Below are 21,214 nucleotides of genomic sequence, written 5' to 3'. Positions count from 1 at the left end.
GACCTCCAAGGAGAAAACTTAAAATTTTCATAATAAAGAAAAAATACATTGTCTAGGGTACAAAGTTTATTAGATAACGCCTAATCAAGCTAGAGACTATTAATTTTCATGCTAATTACGTGTTTTCCTATAGCATAAAATAGTCATCTTTTTTTTCTTTTGTCTCTTCTTCACAGTTTGTTAGAGTGAAATCTAAAACTTATTCAAAGCTGAGTCACTCTCTAGAGTCCTTATTGAAAATGTTTACCAGTTTGTAATCCTTTGTAGTTTTACTAATCTTAGAGATGGGCCTTTACCTTTCTTATTATTCTGAAAATAATTTTAAAGCTCTTTTTTTCTTGAAAAATATATTTTTGACATTTACCTGATCACTTTTGGCCATCCTGATACCATCTTTTAATTCTTTGCTACATTCCTATCTTCATCTCTAGTTAGATGCTCAGTCTTTGTTCTCTTAATGATCATCCAATTAATTCTAATAGAACAATGAAAAGTCACTCTTTTTGATAGTTAGCATTATATAAAAACAATCAGTTTAGTTGACTTAAATTTTTACTCAAGAAGCATTGAATTTCAGTCTTATAGAAGTTGTCTAAGGATTTCATTTACAATCTTGTTACATACCATAGTATAGATACACACATTTATAGTGTCAAAATAATTGATAGTTTTGAAAGAAAATGTCATGTTGGCAAGGCTCAGAGCTGCATTTTAGATGTGAAAGCTAGTAAAAAAGAATTTTTATAACAGGCTTAGGAAATGAACTGCACCTTTTCTTTTAACTTAGTTCCATTGTTTATTAAATGTAAGTAGATATGAAACACTAATAGGAAAAAATTGAAATAACTTCATCAGCAAAGAAAGGTTTAATCTGTATGACGTGGACAATTACACAGTTGTTAAAAAGATTGAAGTAGATCAGGAGGCAATGAAGTGAAAAGATCTCTAAGATTCATCATTAAGTGTAGAAAAAGGACAGACATAGAAATAGTGTATATGGTATGAACATTTGGTATGTTTTTTTTAAGGCATATACATACTTGGATGTTCCTTAACATTTTACTAAAGATTTCCCCCAGAAAGCTATTAACAGCATGTATTGTGAAGAGTAGGAGTACTTGTACTAATTATTCTATAAACTTTTATAGACTTTTTATGCTACAGCAGGTACATTTTTAAATACTGTCAGTTAAGGATTAGTTTGAGGGATTGGATACTAGGTCTTCATTGTCTTCTTTATGCTTTAGGGAACTAGTGAGCATCTAATACTTATAAAATTTATAAATATGAATGTGTGCATAATCTCATACTCCTTCCTAGGCTGAGAGAAATAGAAGAACGGCTACAAGGATTGAAGGCATCGTCTATGACACAAACACCTGCCTTAAAATTTAAGGTAAGGAAAGACAGATGAGATTTTCATTTTTCATCTCAGTTGTTTTTCAAACAGCATTTGAAGCATGATGTTAGGGTTCAAATGAAATCCTAATTATTCTTTCAAATGAAGATTCTTTCTGAATACATGCAGTGTGAAAAGAATGGACGTGATGGTTTCCTAGCTCTCAAAATGCATAACGCAGTGTTATTGGTTGTGGAGGGATACAACTTCATAGCACCCCCAAGAAATATCAAATAATCTCAAATAGTGAGACAAGAAACATAGAGACAGATCTTGGAAATATTTAGTATTTAGAATTAACAAACTTTACTGACCAACTAGTTGTATATGGTAAGAAAAATAAGTGGAATTCTATCAGTGGTGATTCCAGGGATGGAAAGCTGACATTTCGGTCAGTCAGTAATGTACGACAAAAGCACAAGCAGAGGGTGCACCAGTTAGTTTGGACCAAGGTGGGCAAACCAGTCTGGCTAGAATATACAGGACTTGGCATGGGGGCTGTGGGGAAACAGGAAGAGCTTAAAAAAAAAGGGGGGGGAACTTGTATTTGATAAATGCAGTGGAAAGCTTTTCAGGGTTTTTGAGCATCGGAATAGAGCTGTCAAAAGCAATGGTTCAGAAGAATAAAAAGTGGCAGGGAGACGCTGACATTGACCTAACTATTGGGAAGGACACAGCCTATAGCTAAATAACAGTCTGTTTGCAGTGTTAAATGGAGCGTGACTTAAGTTTCCTAATACTCATTTCCAGTTGAATGTACACATGGGTCTAGTGTGCTGTATTATCTCTTCTTGATACCCATTTCATTTATCATAGGAACTTAAATACAGGTTAGGTAATGGAAGGATGCAGAAATTGTTTTAAGCAGTAAGAATTTTCTTACTGAATCTATCTCTATGACTTATAAAGGTTTTTTTAACTTACACATTTAAAAGTTATATAAGATAAATTTAAAAGTCGTAAGAGAATTGGAGTCTTTGGAGTCATCTCCTCCTGGAATTTGAGTTCTATCTCTACTACTATTATTATATATACTCAGTGTTAAATATGTAGAATTGATCTGGTAGAGTAAACTCTCCTCTTTCATATCCTGGGTTTTGTACTGAAGAATTGAGTATGATCCACAAAGTAGATTAGAATCTCAAAATTCAGTATCACGTTACTAGAATTTGTGCTCTCCGTAACTGTCTGTCCTTCTAACACATAGTCAGGAGTCTAATAATATGAATTTTTAATTATTTAATTACTCATAGAAAAAAAATATGGAAATCCGAAATTTAAAAAGGAATATATGATGAATTGGCAAATTAATACTTAAGACTCCAGAGTTAAAAAAGGAACAGAAGTGTTTGTATGTCTATTATCTGGCAGATGGATTTATTTTCAGAATGAAAGTGTTAGGTCATTAAAATTTTTAAAAAGTTAAAAAATATTGACAAACATTGGTCTGGAAACTGGGAAACTTTGGTTCTGATCATGAGGCTTTGCCACTAACTAGTTATATAACATTAGGCAAATCTCTGCATTCATGTGTTTACTCATCTCTGGACAAGGAGGTTAGACTAAACACCTGAAGTTCTTCCTCACCTTTAAAATTCTTTGATGGATGTAGATTACACTAAAGCAGTCATTACTCTTATCTGAGAAAGAATAATTCCTTTCTGTGTTAAATGGCAAACGAATCATAAACAAAGAAAAGTTGTTTATTCTATGAATTTAACAAACATTTATAAAGTGCTTGACCAACGCATAAAGCATTTTACTAGGGTGTACATGTGTAAGTGTGTGCATTTCAGCCCTGTCACTATTAGTCCAAATGATTTTTCTTTTATTTTTAATTTATCTTAACACAAGTTAGATTTCTTCAACCTTCAAACATGTTGAAGTTCCCCAGTCCTTAAAAAAAAAAAAAGCACTTTCTCAAGCTTTCTTTAATGTAAAGGTACCATTTCAGAATACATGTTCATTTATATTTATTTTTTCATTTGAGGAAAGAAAAGAATAATCACCCCAGAGGTGTGGTGAAGAGATTAAAGATTAAAGGTGTATAAAGTTGAAGGTAGGGACACTGTTAACAGCATAGTCCAGATGAGAGGTGATGAAATGAAATGTTGGAATCTTTTGGGATGATTTCTTAGATATTGGGGATAAGAGGGAGCGATGAATTGGGATGACTTGCATCAAGATATGGGACATACAAGAGAGGTAGGGTGGATTTAGGAGGGGAAGCTGTCATGTTATGTATAATCCAGTGCTCCTGACCACCTTATTTTTCTTGAAGCCCTCTCCTCCCTAGACTTCCATGATGCTGCATTATCCCGATTCTCTTTCTCCTTTCAACCTCTCTTTTATAGCTTTACCTCCTTTACCTGCTAATCAAGTGTGGACATTCCTCATAGTTCTATCTAAAGCCATTTTATTCTGTGTACTTCCTAAGCTATCTCACCCATTCTCTTGATTTTATACATCACTTATATGATGATGACACAGCCTTGGATATGATATATTCAATTCTACATCTCTTATCCTAACTTCTGTTACCTGTTAGGTATGTTACAGATACCTCAAACTTATTATGAACAAAAACATAATTTACTTAAAATTTCCTGTTACAGTTAATGGAACCAGTATCTTCCCAGTCAGCCAGACCCAAGTCTTGTGAATTGCCTCTGGCGCCTTCTTTTCCCATCTCCATGCATTCATGTTGATTCCACCCTATCCTCTCACATTTCCATTTCTGAATGGAACAGTTTGTCCTTCTGGGCTCAGATTATCTTTTACCTAGACTCTTTCATTAGTTTTCTACCTTGTCTCCAAGTCACCAGCCTCTTAATTTTCCAATTCATTTACAAGCTACTACCAGATTTACTAACCTCCTAAAACATGGGTCAAATGTTTCACTAGCTATAAAATCCAACTTTCTTAGTCAGTCAGTGTTCTGTACACTCTCATTCCAAATAACATTTTCCCCACACCCAATTTTTCAACCACATTAGACTATTCTCTGAATTAAGCCAGATTCTTTCCTGCCTCTGCTTTACTTCATGTGGTTCTATCAATATTCCATATTTTTCTTTCCAGCCCTAGTATATCCCAACCCCAACTTTGGAAATCCTTTTCATCTGTTATGGCCAGTGGAGATGCTTCCTCCTTTGTAAGGCCCACGAAGTTGGGATGAGTTACTCCTTTCTCTACTCTCATACAGCACATTTTCCCTCTATTACGCATTTATTTTACTCTGCCTCCTCAACAGGATTGTAAACTCTAAGTGCAAAAGCTCAGCCTTATTGTCTTTATATGTTTCGGAGCACCTAATATATTATGACTTTACCAAAAAAGGGTAGCTTGATAAATCTTCCTTCTCCTTATTCTCATTCGTCATTTTCTCTTAGATTTAAAGATACTGAAGTTGCTTCTGGATAGATTGCTTAAAATAATTCATGGTTGTTACAGAGTTAACAAATAATGCAGATACCATCTAGACAAAGCTCATTCAAAAATATATATATTTGAAGATAATTTTATTATTTGTATTTTATCATATATTATGTTATGCCCAGATTCTGTGAAAAACCTTTTGTCGTTTTTAAAATTTAGGATGACTTTGTCATTTTAGGTTGAAAATTTCTTCTGTATGGGATCCCCACTAGCAGTTTTTTTGGCATTGCGTGGCATCCGCCCAGGAAACACTGGAAGTCAAGACCATATTTTGCCTAGAGAGATCTGTAACCGATTACTAAACATTTTTCATCCAACAGATCCAGTGGTGAGTTCCAAATATGGACATTTTCCTCTCAATATTAAATTGTTCCTAAGAGAATCTATAATAAATCTTGCAAGGTACTGCTGAATTTATGAGAAAGGGTTCATTTACAGACATACCTCGTTTTATTGCTCTTTGCAGATACTGCCTTTTTTTTTTTTTTTAAACAAACTGAAGGTTTGTGGCAACCCTGCATTGGGTAAGTTTGTTGGTGCCATTTTTTCAACATCAGTATTTTTTAATTAAGGTATGTGTTGGTTTTTTTAGGCGTAATGCTCTGACACATTTAATAGACTTAAGTATAGTATAAACATGACTTTTATATGCATTGGGAAGCAAAAAATTAGTGTGATTCACTTTATTGCAGTGATCTGGAACCAAACCTGCAATATCTCTGAGGTATGCCTTTATCTGTTATATTTTTGAAATATTTGTGTTTTGGTTAACTTAAGGCCCAGGTAGTAAAATACCTTAAAGATGTTCTGTTTATATTGTACTTGTAGGATAAAAGCATAATGTAAAAATACTATCTCTAGGACAGTTAATACAAGAGACAGGAGTCTTCTGGACTTCCAAACCTTAACCAGTTGTAATACCAATAATAGAGCAACCATAAATTTTTAAAAATCCATTTTAAGTATTTTTTCTCTAAAGCATGCTGCAACATTGAGATGTGTTTGATAGATCCTCTTAGAAATGAAAATATTTGAATACTATGTATTAAACCTGAAAAAGTGTAAGAATTTATTTTAACCTGGTGGAATTATAACATTTTGGATTTTTACATTCTCTATTACGTTTGTACTGTAAATAAAAATTTTAATGTAAACACTAAGGATCTTGCATCCAGGTAAACAATTTAATGCCAAGCAAAGTGTTTTTTTTTTTAACACCTTTATTGTGGTATGATTCCTGTACAGTGAACTACACATATTTCAGATGTACACTTTGATGAATTTTGATAGATGTATACACCAATGAAACCACCACCACAATCAAGATCACCACAACATTTCTATCACTCCTCAAGAGAGGCAGATTTCGAATTCCCAATTTATCCCGTCCCACCCTCTTTACTTCGTGGTAACCATAAGTTTGTTCTCTATGTCTGTGAGTCTGTTTCTGTTTTATAAATAAGTTCATTTGTGTCCTTTTATTTATATTCCACATATAAGTGATCTCATACGGTATTTCTCTTTCACTTTCTGGCTTACTTCACTTAGAATAACAACCTCCAGGTCCATCCATGTTGTTGCACGTGACATTATTTTATTCCTTTTTATGGCTGAGTAGTATTCCATTGTACATATACACCACACATCTTAATCCAGTCAGCTGTCAATGGACATTTGGACATAGTGCTACTATGAACATTGGGGTGCATGTATCTTTTTCGAATTAGAATTCCTTCTGGATATATGCCCACGAGTGGGATTGCTGGATCATAGAGTAAGTCTAGTTTCAGTTTTTTAAGAAATCTGAGTGCTGTCCTCCATAGTGGCTGCACCAATTTACATTCCCACCAACAGTGTAGGAGGGTTCCTTTTTCTCCACATCTTCTCCAGCATTTATCATTTGTGGACTTTTTAATGGCCATTCTGACTAGTGTGAGGTGACAGCTTATTGTAGTTTTGATTTGCATTTCTCTAACAATTAGTGATGTTGAGTATCTTTTCCTGTGCTTGTTGACCATCTGGATGTCTTCTTTGGAGAAATGTCTATTTAAGTCTTCTGCCCATTTTTTGATTGGGCAGGAGGAGTCAGTGCCTGCCCACTGCTGGGTGGAGCTTGGTCCTGGCCCTCTGCTGGGAAGGCCATGTCTAGGGGCATGTCCAGAGGCAGTTGAGGGCTTAGGAAGTATGGGGATGCGTGGGGCTGCTTTTCCACCCATTATGTTGTTTGGCCTGAGGCTTCCCAGCACTCAAGACTACAGGCTGTTTGTTGGGGCTAGGTCTTGGTGCTAATGACTGAAGCAAGATGCCAGCCTCCAGGAAATCTCATGTAGATGAACACTCCCTGAATATCAAATGTCTACCAGCTCTTATGTCCCCAAGGTGAGCCACAGCCACCCCCTACCTCCCCAGGAGACCATCCAAAACCACCAGGCATGTCTGGCCCAGGTTCTTATTAAGTCACTGCCTCTGCCCTTTTACCTGCCGCTTGTGAAATTCTGTGTGTGCTTCCCAAGAGAGTAAAGTCTCCCCTAGTCCTCTGGGGCTCCTGGAGTTAAGCTCCAGTGGTGTTCAAAACCAGATGTCCTGGAGTCTCCTTCTCCCAATGGGGGAACCGTGGTCTGGGGAGCGTGACGTGGGTCTCAGAACTCTCACTCCTGTCGGAGGGCTTCTGTGACTTAATTCTTCAGCTTGTGGGTCGCCCCAGGGACAGAGGGCTTGATTATATCGCAAGTATGCCTGCTTGGTTCCCGCTGAGTTTCCCTCTTTATGTTTCCAATTGAAGAGGATCTTTTTTGATAGGTTCCAGTCTTTTTTTCCGATGGTTGATTAGCAGTCAGTTGTGGTTTTGTTGTAGTGGTGAGGAGAGGCAAGCTTGTGGTCCTGCTACTCCACCATGTTGATCAGACCACAAATATCCAAGTAAGGTTTTTAGATGAGAAAAAAACACTTCCTTAAATCCTTTTGGGGACAAGTCTAGCTATAACTAAATTTAAAACAAGCGATTTTAAATAACATTTATTCTCTGAAAAATAGCTTTATATAATTGTGTAAAGTCTTCTAAAAGATTTTTAGCTAGTCCCAAATAAATATAGCATTGACTAAACACTAGAATTTTAGAAAATTTCCCATATGTTAAAGAATCAAAACTGCTATATTTAAGAAATAAATCTCACTGAACTGGAATCTAGTATTAGATTCAAAGACAGACTGCATAGTGTTGGCCAAGTCACGTCTGAGACTATTTCTTATCTATGTAATGTAAATGATACTGTTTTACCTCGTAAGTTTGTTAGGACTAAGTAAAACATGTATAAACACCCAGCTAGACTTTCAGTATTTCATTATGTACATTCATTTTACTCACTTTCTTATAAATTAAACATGAACTTGAGTTTGTAGGTGAACTCTGAGCTTTCAGTATACTTTGTGTAATCTTAAACTTTGTTATACAGTTGACCCTTGGACAACTCAGGGGTTGGGGTGCTAACCTTCTGCACAGTCAAGAATCAGGGTATAATTTTACAGTCAGCCCTCTGTACGCACGATTCCACATCTGCAGATTCAACCAACTGCAGATTGTGTAGTACCGTAATATGTATTCATGGGGAAAAACTCCACATATAAGTGGATCTGCACAGTTCAAACCTGTATTGTTCAAGGGTCAACTGTATTGTAAATAGGAGGGTTCTGAACTCATTGTTAAAAATTTTTTATTACTCGTTTTATAGTTTTTCTGTGATTTTTTTTAATAGCTCATGTCAGAACTGTGCTAGGAAGTTTTTCCCAAGTTATCTATTCTTTCCAACAGCCTTGTAAGGTAGTAGGAAGTGTAATCTCCTTTCTACAGCTCAGGAAACTGAGGCTCTGAGACCTTGTGACTTGGTGAGTGTCATATAATTAATAAGTTACAGAGGCCAGAATATGAACTCGGGGAATTCTGATGCCACATCCATTACTTTTTCTGCAATATCATCCTTACTTCACATTAGGCGGATGGTCTTATATCACCATCCAGTTTATGTGTTACTGTATTAATCTGTTCGAAAATAGGGTTTACTAAGAACTTAGGTATTAAAAATTGACCTTACTTCCTATGTTCTAGTTTACCATTTACTGCTTTAGTTTTGCTTGTGAGACTAACATAAATCTAATTGTTAGATGATATCAGAACATAATAAAAATGAATCCGTTTCCCTGAAAGACTAATTAGTGGGCACTGTTAGCCTAAACTAACTCTTAATTGTGTTTTATAGTCTGATCATTAAGGATACATAATTAGACAAACTACATATTATTAACTGTGAAGAACTAGAAATACATGTTAGGAATATCAGGTTTTTAAAATATTACCTAAGGTCTGCTGAGCATACAATAGAATAAGAATAAACAGCTTACTAAAATCCAAGCATTGTATCTTAATGTTGTGTGTTTTTTTTTTTTAATCAAGGCTTATAGACTAGAACCGTTAATACTGAAACACTACAGCAACATTTCACCTGTGCAGATCCACTGGTATAATACTTCTAATCCTCTACCTTATGAGTCCATGAAGCCAAACTATCTTCACCCAGCAAAAGAACCTACCTCAGTTACAGAGAATGAAGGCATTTCAACAGTACCAAGCCCTGTGACTTCACCAGTCCTGTCCCGCCGACACTATGGGGAATCTATAACAAACATAGGCAAAGCAAGTATATTAGGTAATTTCTCTTCAGTATGCCTTATCAATGAATTTAAGCACATTTATATAGACATTAGATTTTCGGTACTTGGAAATACTCTCTGTATTATAAAACATTCAACAGTTAATATTCATGTTTAGAATTAACTACCCTCTCACTGTTCAAATTTGAGGGCCAAATCCCTGAAGTACTAGATCAAATCCTGTAGTTAAAGAATATGAGATAGCTGGATGCACAAGAAAAGGCTGGGAAATAAAGTCCCTCATTGTAAATCTTGAGCACGTCACTTACTATGAGATCTCGGGAAGTCACATAGTTTTTAATACTCTGCTTCCTCATCCATGAAATGAGGGAGTACTTGAATGCTAAGGGTACCCCTGCCAACCAGTTCTCTGATCCATGTCCTACAAGTCTGTCAACCTGTCCTTCCTGAGGGCAGCAAAGGTACTTAATTTCTCTTTGAATGATCTGCGGTACCAGCCACAATGTTTGGTGTAGCACTGGAGCTCAATTGTGTGCCATTTTAACTTGTCTATTGCTTTTGGTTATGAGTTGCCTTAATACAAAATGCCACAAGATGGCGCCATAAATAGGGTTTATCTGCTGCACTCATTGATAACGACTTCGCCATGCAGATTTATTCATAGCTTTTTATAACATACCCACTTAACTTTAGTAGTAAGTATATCGATAGTAAATTTATGCGCATATGAATGACATGGTTCTTTCATTAACATTTTTAATCTTATGAAGTACTTTAATAAACAATGATCACTTTAATAGTCTTTATTCCTTTGTAAGCTTTTTTTAGAGTTTGTGCAATTTTTATTCTATTCAACACCATTTTTATTTAGAAACCTACAATATAAATTGTAACTTACTTATGTTTCCACCCTGGAAAAACATAACTAGGGCTTGGTCCCTCTGCAACTGGCTGTAATTATGGGTGGTGCTCTTTAGCTTGGTATGTGGTGTAATTCAGCAGAATGATTGCCCTGTTTTGTGAAATGCAGGGGCTGCAAGCATTGGAAAGGGACTTGGAGGAATGTTGTTCTCAAGATTTGGACGTTCATCTGCATCGCAGCCATCTGAGATTTCAAGAGACACTATAGAAGACGAGAAGAAGCCGATTGCCTCACCTCCTACGACCACTGTGGCAACGCAGACCCTCCCACATAGCAGTTCTGGCTTTCTTGACTCTGCATGTTAGTTCATACTGTGCTCTGCAGCTTTATCTGGTATCTTTTTAAAGCTTCAGGAGGACAGAGAGGATTAAGATATTAACACTAGCTGTCAACTCTATAATCTAAAGCATGATTAGCTTTTAAAGAAAAAATGATTTCTCTACTTATATTTTTAAGAATAATCCCCAGGTAAATGCAGTTTTACTCTCTGCTTTGATGAATTAAGTTAAGAACATTAATAATCAGGGTCCTGTGGCACAGAAGTCTTACATGTCAAGCGTAAGACAAATCCCTCATTTTTATAAAATAGTTTTTTTTTTAAACATGGTCTTCTCAGCCTTAAAACTTCATGTAATCGCTTCAAACCTATGCTGTATCTACTCTTGATACTTTTTTAAAACTGCTGTGCCAAAACCATCCTGCTGCTAATCCCAGGGCTCCCTTCATTTAACCTAATTATAAAACCTTCAAAGCTTTCATTGTATTGGATCCACTGTATGGCTTCCAATCCTATCCCAACTATATGGGGTAAAGTAGACACTCAAGAAATGGGTGAATGAATGGATAATTCAGTCTCACTTAGCATTAGAATAGAGCTTTATTTAATTTTTTCCAGTGGATTTATAAGGTCTAAAATCTTGAATAGTTGTGAAACACTAATTACACATAGTATATGTTTACTTCCAGGGATCTAAACTTGAACCTTATTTTTAAGTGTCCAGTAGAAGACTACTAAGACCTAGTTTTCCATTGACTTACATAAGGAAATGTAGATTCTGAAACTTGCTACTTTTCTGTAACTATTACAAGAAGAAAAGTTTACTTTCTTCCTCTAAAAAATGTTTGCACATTCCATTTCAGATACTTAGAGCCTTGTTTTCTTATTGTATCTGCTACTCTGAATTTTAAAAAGACCAGCATTCATCGCCATTCATAAAACTTACTTAAAATGGAAGTTCAAGTGTGGCAGTCCTGGAGGCTGGCTCTCTCTATAGTCAGCCCCACTCCAGGGTGAATTATCCTGGCCATTCCTGAACTGGACATTACTATTTAGGCCAATAGCATTTTTTTTTAACCTAATGCTGTCTGTGTCAGACTCTGAGTACTGAAAATTTTATAATTGCAGGTCTTTTAAACACTGCCTAGAGAATTCATTTTAGATTTTGATGTTTGTACAAAATTCATAGTTCTCTCATGAGAGTTCTATACTATTGCTGACCTAAAACTCACTTCTGCTTAATATCAGACATGACATTGTAAAAATACAAAATTCTGTGTAACATGCAGATATCAAAAGAAAACTACTCTAAACTTCTGAGGAAAAATAATTTCAAAGAATTTTATAAGAGTCCAGGTAAAAAGTCACAATTCCTTGTACTGTTAGTGCACAACAGTGATACTAGTGAACATTAGTGTGAATGAGGGAAGAGAAGGGACAGGGGAGAATTTGAGCCCCAGGGAAGTCATACAGAGAAGTCTCTAGGATCTGAGGGGAGAAAACTGACCTTTAGTTTTCTTACTATTTAACATAGGAATTTCAAAACGATAGTAAAGAAACCTGTTTCTTCTTTCAAGACAAATGAGTAGAAATGCTTCCCTGTATTACATTATTATATCTCGATACCTTAACAAAATACTTTTTCTGTCATTCTTGCATATAAATTCTTTGTCGGTCTTAATGGTAAATTCCTTGCCAACTGTAGACTCAGCTAACTATGAGCTAATCATGATTTCTTATTTAGATATATTCACCTTTAGATACAGATTTTAAAAGTCCAACTTTTAAAATTAGACTACTTACTACAGTAGAATTATGACTTTTAAATCAAATCTCCAAGATTGCCTTACTAATTCTTGGACTTGTTTTGGTAATATACTCCTCTATGTAATCTTGATTTAGACAAATTTTTAAACTCATAATTGCTTTTTTGGCTGTATCTTGTAAATCATAAAACCTTTTTTCCTTAAATCTCCTTTCTGGAATTTAGTCACTGTGATTAGGTGATTCTGGCTTCCTTCCTTACTTTCTGCTCACTTTGATTGCCTCAGTTCTTCTTAATAACCTTTATTCTGAAGCTACGACTTTGATTCTCTTGCTTTTTTGAGGGTAAGATGGACACAGACTATGAATTCATGATCAATCTTTGAAGAGTTAGTGTTGTCAGTTGAAACCACTTTATTGACATCAAGTTGAAGCATCTTACATAGCTGTTCTTCATTTCTTTTGAAAACTATAGGCTTATTTCCAGTGGTTTTACTGTTTCATTTCTTATGCTATCCTGCATTTGTAACATATGGAAAGAAAAGATCTGTTTCTTTTAGCACTGGTATGCTTCTAGGTTAGAACTTCAGTGAACTATAAATTGGGAGGATATCTGGGTGTTAACAGATGATGACATTATATTTGAACGTTAATTATGATTGCCTTTTCCATGAAGGAGCTCTTCACAAGAACCAAAGTGTGTACTTTTTTATGTATGCAGGGTTTAATCAGCTTACATGGGAGTATTGTTCTAACTTCTGGCTGCTGCATCATTGAAGGCCATTTGTAACCATCAGCCAGTATTTTACAGCATCTTGTGTTTTTTTTTTCACAGATTTCAGACTTCAAGGATCGTTCTTTAATCTCCCACAACTTCTTTTTCCGGAAAATGTAATGCAGAATAAAGATAATACCCTCGGTATGGTATATGTCAGGAATAGCATTCAGAACACTACAAAAATGATCTACCTAGATTTCTTCTGCTCATTGAAAAATTGAAGCAGTTCTTCTATGAGATCAGCTTGAATGTTAACATTATAGACTATTTTATACATATTCTCTGCCTTTATTTTCTAATCTTAAATGGTAGTGATCCTGAAACTCGACTACCGCTGAGACACTGAGCATACTAAATTATGTGATACTCCTATATGCTTCTACAAAAAAGAAGCCTTTTAGAGAGGGAAAAAAAGCATTCATCTGTTTCCTTTCTTCTCTGTTGCCCTAGAGCTTTCAAAGAGGTTCACTATTCTTTTCATGTAATATACTTAGATATAGAAGGATTTCATAGTGTAAAGAATTTAATCATTCCTAGTTATTTCACATGTCAGTGACACTACCCTAGCACTGTTGGTATGCCATAGCTACTATCTAGTTTCAACACAAATATTTAATGTTCTTTAGTGGCATAGGTACACTTTGAAAAATTAATATTATTGGATGCAAGAGATATTTTCAGTCTCTTAATTTTCAGCAGATTGAAAATGCATTGGTAAAAGCTTAATCTTAGCAGTTTAAAATAACTTTTATCATTAACTTCTCATTCCTTTTTCTGCAGTTCCTCTCCTTTTTTTTTTTTTAATACTGGATTTTGTCTTTAACAAAAAACTATGTTAAAAGTTTTTCCTTGGATTTTTTAACCACATCTAATTTTACAATTTCCATATTTATAATTGCTAATTTTCATGCATTTTTTCAATTTTTTTCTATTTTCAAGAAAATTCTTACTTGATATAGATTCCAAAACACTGTTTCAGCATAACAAGCTGTTTTTTTGTTTTGTTTTGTTTTTTGGCTCCGTAACAGCCATTTATGTTGATCTAACTCTGTGAGGTCCCCTCAAGAAATGATCTTATTTAAGTGCTCTCTCTGGTCCCTGCTCATGTAATAGTCATTTCCATAAAGAAATAGTTGATCTGTGCTTTTTGCATATTTAGCTGAAAAAAGAAAAATTAATCTACTCATATATTTGTCCTGCCTTCAAGTGGCCTACACTATCTTAAAGCCATCCCAACTACCTAAGCAATTAGACCACTAATCATAACTACACCGCACTGATTCAGATGGTAATATGTATATGGCTTCTATTTTCCCTTCCCTTATTACTCATTCAACAGTTGTTTATTAAATGTTTACCAGGAGCCAAGTAGGTAGTCACTAGAAAAGATACCAAGATAAAACACTTCAGTGCTGCCCATAAAAATGTTAAGTGCTGATGTGGGAATGGTTTTCTAGAGGGCATATATTCTAGTAGGAAATGTAGGTAACTACAAATATAATTATAATATATGTTAGAATGTGATGAGCCACGTAACAGAGATACAGGTAAAAGCCTCTGTCAGTTCTAAGGAATGAGAAAATGCTTTCACGTGGAGAAATCAAAAAAGGCTTTGTGGAAGTAGGATTTGGACAAGAAGAGATGAAGAGACATTGCAGAGAGAAGAAACAGCAAAAGCAAAAACAGAGGTGGGGAGCACAGGGTATGCAGAGAACCAGAAGTTCATTCCCTTGAGAAGAACCTAGGAAGAGTGGAAGAGGGTAGTTCCGAATGTGATTGGGAAGCTTTCTCAAACCAGACTGTAGAGGGTTGGCAAATGTGGCCATCTCCAGCAGTTACCCACAGAGCCTGTATTTACCCAAATAGCCCAACTGTTGTCAAATGTTAGGTATCTGAGTGTCTTTCAGGGTAGATAAGTATTGGGAAATTTGGGGGAGACAGAAATGACAACCGATGATAAAACTCAGTATGGAGGGTTTTTTTTTTTTTTTTTCAAATGAAAGATGGTTAGCAAATATTCTTAAATATATTTGGAGCTATGATAAGTCACAAAATGTAAATATTCCCTGGATGTCAGATACCTAAGCACATGAAATGTATAGTCTTTCCAAAGCAGCACAAAAATAAGAAGACATAACTTATCAACAAGAACTCTGAGCACAATCTAACTACAAATGACTTTCACCAGTCATTTGGAAACCCAGTTTCCTTTACTAGTACTCTAAGTGTGTTTCTTAGTATACCTGGGGCCAAAAATTATGCAGTTATGACTATGATTATTATTTATAAATAAGATAACTATTAAGTTTTTTTAAAGTTCCAGAAGGAAAGTTAAGAGACTTTCATTAAATAGAAAAAAAAGTGTCCAGTTAGTACACCTGGTAATACTAAGATGCTTACTTTCTATTCATGTGTGTTACTTTTTAACATGAGATCCATGCTGACAGGCCCTGTGCACAGGAGAGTTCTCTGCTGAAAGCACAGTGCTGGGGACACTCTCCCTTCACTGTGTGGACTGCAGACATTTGCTTTGGGAAATAGGGAAGTGTGCCCATAGGCACGACTCCCCCAAAAAGGAAAATAATCCATGTTTTAAAACAGTATAAGCAAACTTCTAACAGTAATTTAAAGCCAACAGTCTTTTTCTCATTTTTACTTCTCAACTGTTCAGGAATCTCATTCTTATTTTGTAGATAGAGGAACATTAACACTTAGGCACTCGAGAGAGAGAGAAGGACAAAGTGATGATTTTATATTCTCCTTTCTCTTTGCCCTAACTTAGTGAGAGAAACTAGGAACAATTACTAACCTGTATGGTGCCACCCTCTCTGGATATGGTAATACTGAGAAAGTAGGTCCAAGGCAATTCCATGTAGGTCACAAGCACGTCTCACAGCACATATAGGATGGTGCTTCCATGTAATAATCTCACTCCCTGGGGATTCTGTGATCTGCATAAAGGGAGAAGATGAAACATAGGCCCACCTGCTTCCATCCATCCACCTGAAAAACCAACACAAATGTAACGTCAGCTGCTGTGGCAGTCTGGCTGGGGTAGACCTTCAAAGAAAGATGAGAGACTTAAGACAGGTTCATCAGATACAAACTGGCTACTTAATTCCCATGTTGATAGGGACAACCTACAGATAATTACAAAGGACTAGAGAGGGCCAGTCTAGTTAATGACACAAGTTGCTATAGGTGATAAGAATTGCAAGGACATGTAATATAAGGGGACAATAAATTTATCATTCAAGTTTATAGTACTTGAAAGGCAGTGTAGCACAGTAATAGCACATTAATACATTTCAGGGACAAAATCAAAGTGGAACCAAATAACACTAGGTATAACAGGGAAAAACCTCCCTTTCTTTGACTTTAAAACAGCAACTCAACCTGAGACTGTTGGATTAGGAAGATATTCTACAGTGGCATGTGGAATTCAATTCTTAGAAATTATAATGTGGTGTGGTTTCACCAATATTAATGCATATGTTTCTGGTCTCTTCTGTTTTTCCTCTTATTTCTCCTTTTATCTCTATGACTAACTTCACCTTGACTCCTCTTCGTGCTTGAGAATTCGTTTCCTCTTTTCGTCTTCATGTCTGTGGTACCAGAATGTACCTATGAAATTAACATCCATGTCCTGTGGAATACAGAGGGTAAAAGATGTAAGACATTACTATCCCAGAGTTCCACATGTGGATTACAACTATTTGTGACTTATTATGGATTAGATTACCATAATTTAAATGAGAAAAATAGCAGTTAAAAAAAAACTTTGTAAAAAGCCTATGTCAATATATTTTACAAGTGTTTTGTAACCTAATTGATACTTATGCTGTTTAAGTGTAAACCTTATCTGAAAATGGATAGTCAGACCCATGGGTAGTCCTTGTTAGAAAAGCACAATTGAATAGAAAAATAACTCTAAGTGCATTTTTAAATCACCAAATGGTATTGTCACAAAACACATGTTTAAAATAAGCATTAGCTAAACATTTATATGAGATCATTTTCTAAAGCGATGTGATTTCCTGCTTGTGATTACCATATTCCCAGTGTACAAGCAAAACCCAACTTTTTCTCCAACCTCCTTAATTTTTGCTAGTTTTTACTTTTCAGATCCACTGGCACTCTGGGCAAAGAACAGACTTAGTGTCTGAACGGTAGTGGTTTGGGTGCTTTTTAAAAGTTTTTAAGACCCTTCAAAATACTGTATGGCTCATTGACAACTTTAAAGGAGTTCACGAAGATGAAATTGCCATTTTTCTAAGTGTTTTAAGGATTTATGAGATGAACTGATCTCAGTCTTCTTATAGCCTTGATTTTTAAGGTGGTTTTTCTGTAGCAGGTATTTCGAGGACTTTCTCTGTGTTTTAGGAAAGACTTGATAGAAATCACTGAATTGTTTGAGGACAGCATTGCTATAAAATGAAATCCTTCCTCTCAAGGATCAACATTGTTCCTTCCAGTGTAATTTTCCCAGCCACCTAGTGGATTCTTTTATTGAACAGACATTGAATGAGCACGTGTTATGTCCCAGGTGCATGTTAGGCCCTGCTGATTGAATGGAGGCTAGGCTGTGTCGTGGCTGCCTTTGAGGAATTCAGCCAAGTGGGAAAGGAAACATTCCAGGACTGCAGTAGATGTTATCTTCCAACATGTCCCCACTGAGACAGCTGACGGGTAGGGCCTTGCCAATGAAGGAGCCTTTGAGTGACGTGCTGCATTCTTACAGGCATTATTGCTTGTAAGCCTGGCCCGTGATTCTGTGAGAAGGCTGTTTTCCTTATTTTACAGATTAGGCACAAAGATTAAATGGGAAAGCCAGGATTTGAGCCCGGTTTCTTTACTACAAATATACTATGATACCAAGCAAGATTTTTGTTTCTCTGCTTCATTGTTGCATATTGACCTGAGCACACAAGGAGAAAACTCACCAGATAGAATTCTGAGCTGCTGAGCCTCTTGAGTGTTCTCTCCCGTAAGATTAGTGGAAAGTCACTTCTTAAAAAATAGTAATCAATTCTATTAGGTAAATTTTTATTCTCAACTCTAGTAAGTCTGTATAGAACTGGTCTTATTGTAACATCTATTCACTTGTTTGACTTCTTTCCTTTCTAGTGGAACTGGATCACAGAATTGATTTCGAGCTCAGAGAAGGCCTTGTGGAGAGCCGCTACTGGTCAGCCGTCACGTCGCATACTGCCTATTGGTCGTCCTTGGATGTTGCCCTCTTTCTTTTAACCTTCATGTACAAACACGAGCATGATAATAATGCAAAACCCAATTTAGATCCAATCTGAACTCTTGAAGGACATTAATGGCCCAAAGCTGATTTTTTTTCTGTTAAAATATGTGTGTCAAGATATGGACGTTTCAGGTTTAAGTATGTTTCAGTTTTGTTTAGGGCAAGAAATATTTGAATTTAAAAGCACTTTATTTTATTTAAAAAAAAACATATGTTAAGTCCAAAATAAGTAATTTACAATTTTCATCATTTTAATTATGAGTCCGACAGAGCCCCCTACAGAAATCAAGCAAGACCTGGAAGTAAGGAAGGTTTGGGTGGACTGCAAAGTTGTAAATCACAGTCTCACTTCTCCCAAATATAAAGGCATCTTAATGGGTTGAATCTAATGTGTTAACCAAAATATGTTCTAAATCTAAAATGGTGAAGGTCCAGGGTATTCTGTGTAAAGATCACGAGGTGGTATCATTGTTTTAGATTTTTATGAAAGCTTCCATTTCCACAGTTCCTTTGAAACTTGAGTATAAGAGATTTAAAATGTCTTGAATTAAACTTGTTGAGAAAAACTAATGCTAGAAAAGAAGCAACATTTGAACTACTGTATTTATAATTTATTATCTCGGACTAATCACTTTATGTCAATGTATGAAACATGACATTTTTTTAAATGTTTCTTTTGAGTGATTTAAGAACCACATTTGTTTTCTATAGTGTGAAGACCCTTTTTTCTCAGAACTCCATCTTTGTACTCTTCAGATGAATATATAGACACTGTGGCATACTTTCAGTATTTTTTTTCATTAAAAACTTGTAGTTTCACACAAAATAACACTAGTTCAATTATTTTGAAAAAAGTGAACTTTTTTATTATGTCACGTAACCTCAGAGAAAGCTAAAGTTTTCTAACTTTGACATGAAGTACCCCATAATAGGTACATTTAATTAACTACTGGAAAATTAGTAAACTTCTTTGGAGTAGGGAGTATGACAACTATTTAAAATATATTAGCATCTGTGTGCCAAACAATTACCATATAAAGGGGGATGGAGTGCCACTAACAAATTTTATTTGTAAGTGTTTTAAGAAATCGCAATTGAGACACAGGCACAATAGCAATAGTTCAGGATTGAGGCGTTGGAAGAGTTTTCTTAGCTGTAGTTTTTTTCCACAGTGCTTTTCATCTGAGGAGCTCAAAGTGCTTTAAGATTCAATAATGTATGTAGTAACTCCTTGAGGTAAGTAAGTAAGTGTTATTCTCATGTTACTTGTTAATACACTAAGGCACCAAAACATTTAAAGTGCCTTGAATTAGATTACAGAGCAAGTCAGAAGAACTCAGATTGAAGACAGGCCATATTCTTTTAGATGCTGTTCATTGACTAATAATTCACATGTGACCTCTTATTTTTCAAACAGTAATAACAGAAGCAAGTTGCAGTTCTTAATTTGGAGAAATGACTGTGAAGCCAGTACTTTACCCTCCTAGTCATATACATTCCTGGGTTCTCACACAAAGGAGTTACTTCGAGGGGGTCAGTAACCATCGCTGCCACAACCACCCCTCACTTTCGAGTGGCTTCCACTAGGTTCCACTGAAGGTGCTGTCTTTGCTTATCTTAGCTTCCCCATGATCACTGTCAAACTGGGAGCATAGTGGGTCAGTCACACATCTCATTCCTTTCTTTATAAGATACTAAAATCTTTGGCTTAGTTGTAGGTTCTGCTCAGCACTGTCAGTCCTCTGTTTTGGCCTTTCATTGAATTTGCACAACATAAAGCACTCATTTTTTGTGCTTAAAAAGATCCCAAGGCTCCATGCCCAAATATGTGACTCACTAAGAAACCCTTGCTATAAAAGGTTTTGATGCGGTCCTAGCAAAGCTGAAGCTGTGTCTTTCAAATTTAGAGATTCCTGTGAACTCAGGTCATTTTCATACCCTGTTTATTTTGTAGGTCTGTTCTCATGTCTCCTATGACTATCTCATCAAAGGTACTTGAGCATGTGTTGCTGTGGGTGGTATGACACTCATAAAAAGAAATACTTTCCCATGGCTATAGGAATATGTCACCTTCCCTTTTTTTTCATATTGAGGAAAAAGATCAAATTTAACCACTTGGAAGTTACTTGAATTCTTGAAAAGAACAACATCCAAAACCCCCTTTACAAAATGAGACATTCTGGATTATTGGACCTAGTTTTATTTTTAGCTCATTTCGTCAATAGAGATGGTGACTTTGATTTTGCAGTACTCTTGCTTCCATGTCTCTGCATGTTATCATGGAATGTACTATACTCAAGTAATATACAGAGTATGTGTAATTCTAGCTTGATTTAGAAGCTAAGTCAGTTACTGAGTAACATTTTGCAACTTTATTCCAGCAAGCACTAAATTGGCCAAAAAGTTCTGTTTTTGATACCATTAAAATTTTATTCTCTATTTTGTGTACATGCTATGATGATTCTTCTGAGTATTGGTCAGATCGTTCAAACAATTTTAATCCAGTTAGGTTCCCAAGGGTTATTTAAATTTAGAATAAGAATGTTTTGTTCTTAACTTTATTTTCAGTAGTAATTATGCTTATGTTATAATCCCGTGTTGCAGCATATTAGAACATAATTACAAATACCCTCAGTTTCCCAATAACGACTTTGTATTGAAGCAAGCCTTAAGAATCTTAAGTTTTACTTCCATTAAATGCATCTGTCAGCTTTGGA

The 21,214-nt window shown here is 35.6% G+C and overlaps 1 protein-coding gene across 9 annotated transcripts in view; it reads left to right on the top strand.

Annotated features, from left to right (window-relative positions):
- DDHD1 (DDHD domain containing 1) overlaps nt 1–20,936 on the top strand; it is a 70,668-nt gene extending 49,732 nt beyond the window's left edge. For 4 of the 9 annotated variants that reach the window (XM_032482067.1, XM_032482068.1, XM_014559931.2 and 1 more), the window contains 6 exons: nt 1,321–1,396; nt 5,016–5,165; nt 9,285–9,537; nt 10,533–10,724; nt 13,301–13,384; nt 18,371–19,169. In XM_032482067.1, the coding sequence (XP_032337958.1) occupies nt 1,321–1,396; nt 5,016–5,165; nt 9,285–9,537; nt 10,533–10,724; nt 13,301–13,384; nt 18,371–18,552 (937 nt within the window). In that variant the 3' untranslated portion in view covers nt 18,553–19,169. Of the gene's footprint in view, nt 1–1,320; nt 1,397–5,015; nt 5,166–9,284; nt 9,538–10,532; nt 10,725–13,300; nt 13,385–18,370 lie in introns of all 9 variants that reach the window. The other 5 variants (XM_032482064.1, XM_032482065.1, XM_006185436.3 and 2 more) reach the window with 3 other exon arrangements.
- The last annotated feature ends 278 nt before the right edge of the window (nt 20,937–21,214 follow it).

This window comes from Camelus ferus, chromosome 6 (genome assembly GCF_009834535.1).
Source record: "Camelus ferus isolate YT-003-E chromosome 6, BCGSAC_Cfer_1.0, whole genome shotgun sequence".
Taxonomy (NCBI): Eukaryota; Metazoa; Chordata; class Mammalia; order Artiodactyla; family Camelidae; genus Camelus; species Camelus ferus.
This window is presented reverse-complemented; position numbering and strand designations above follow the sequence as displayed.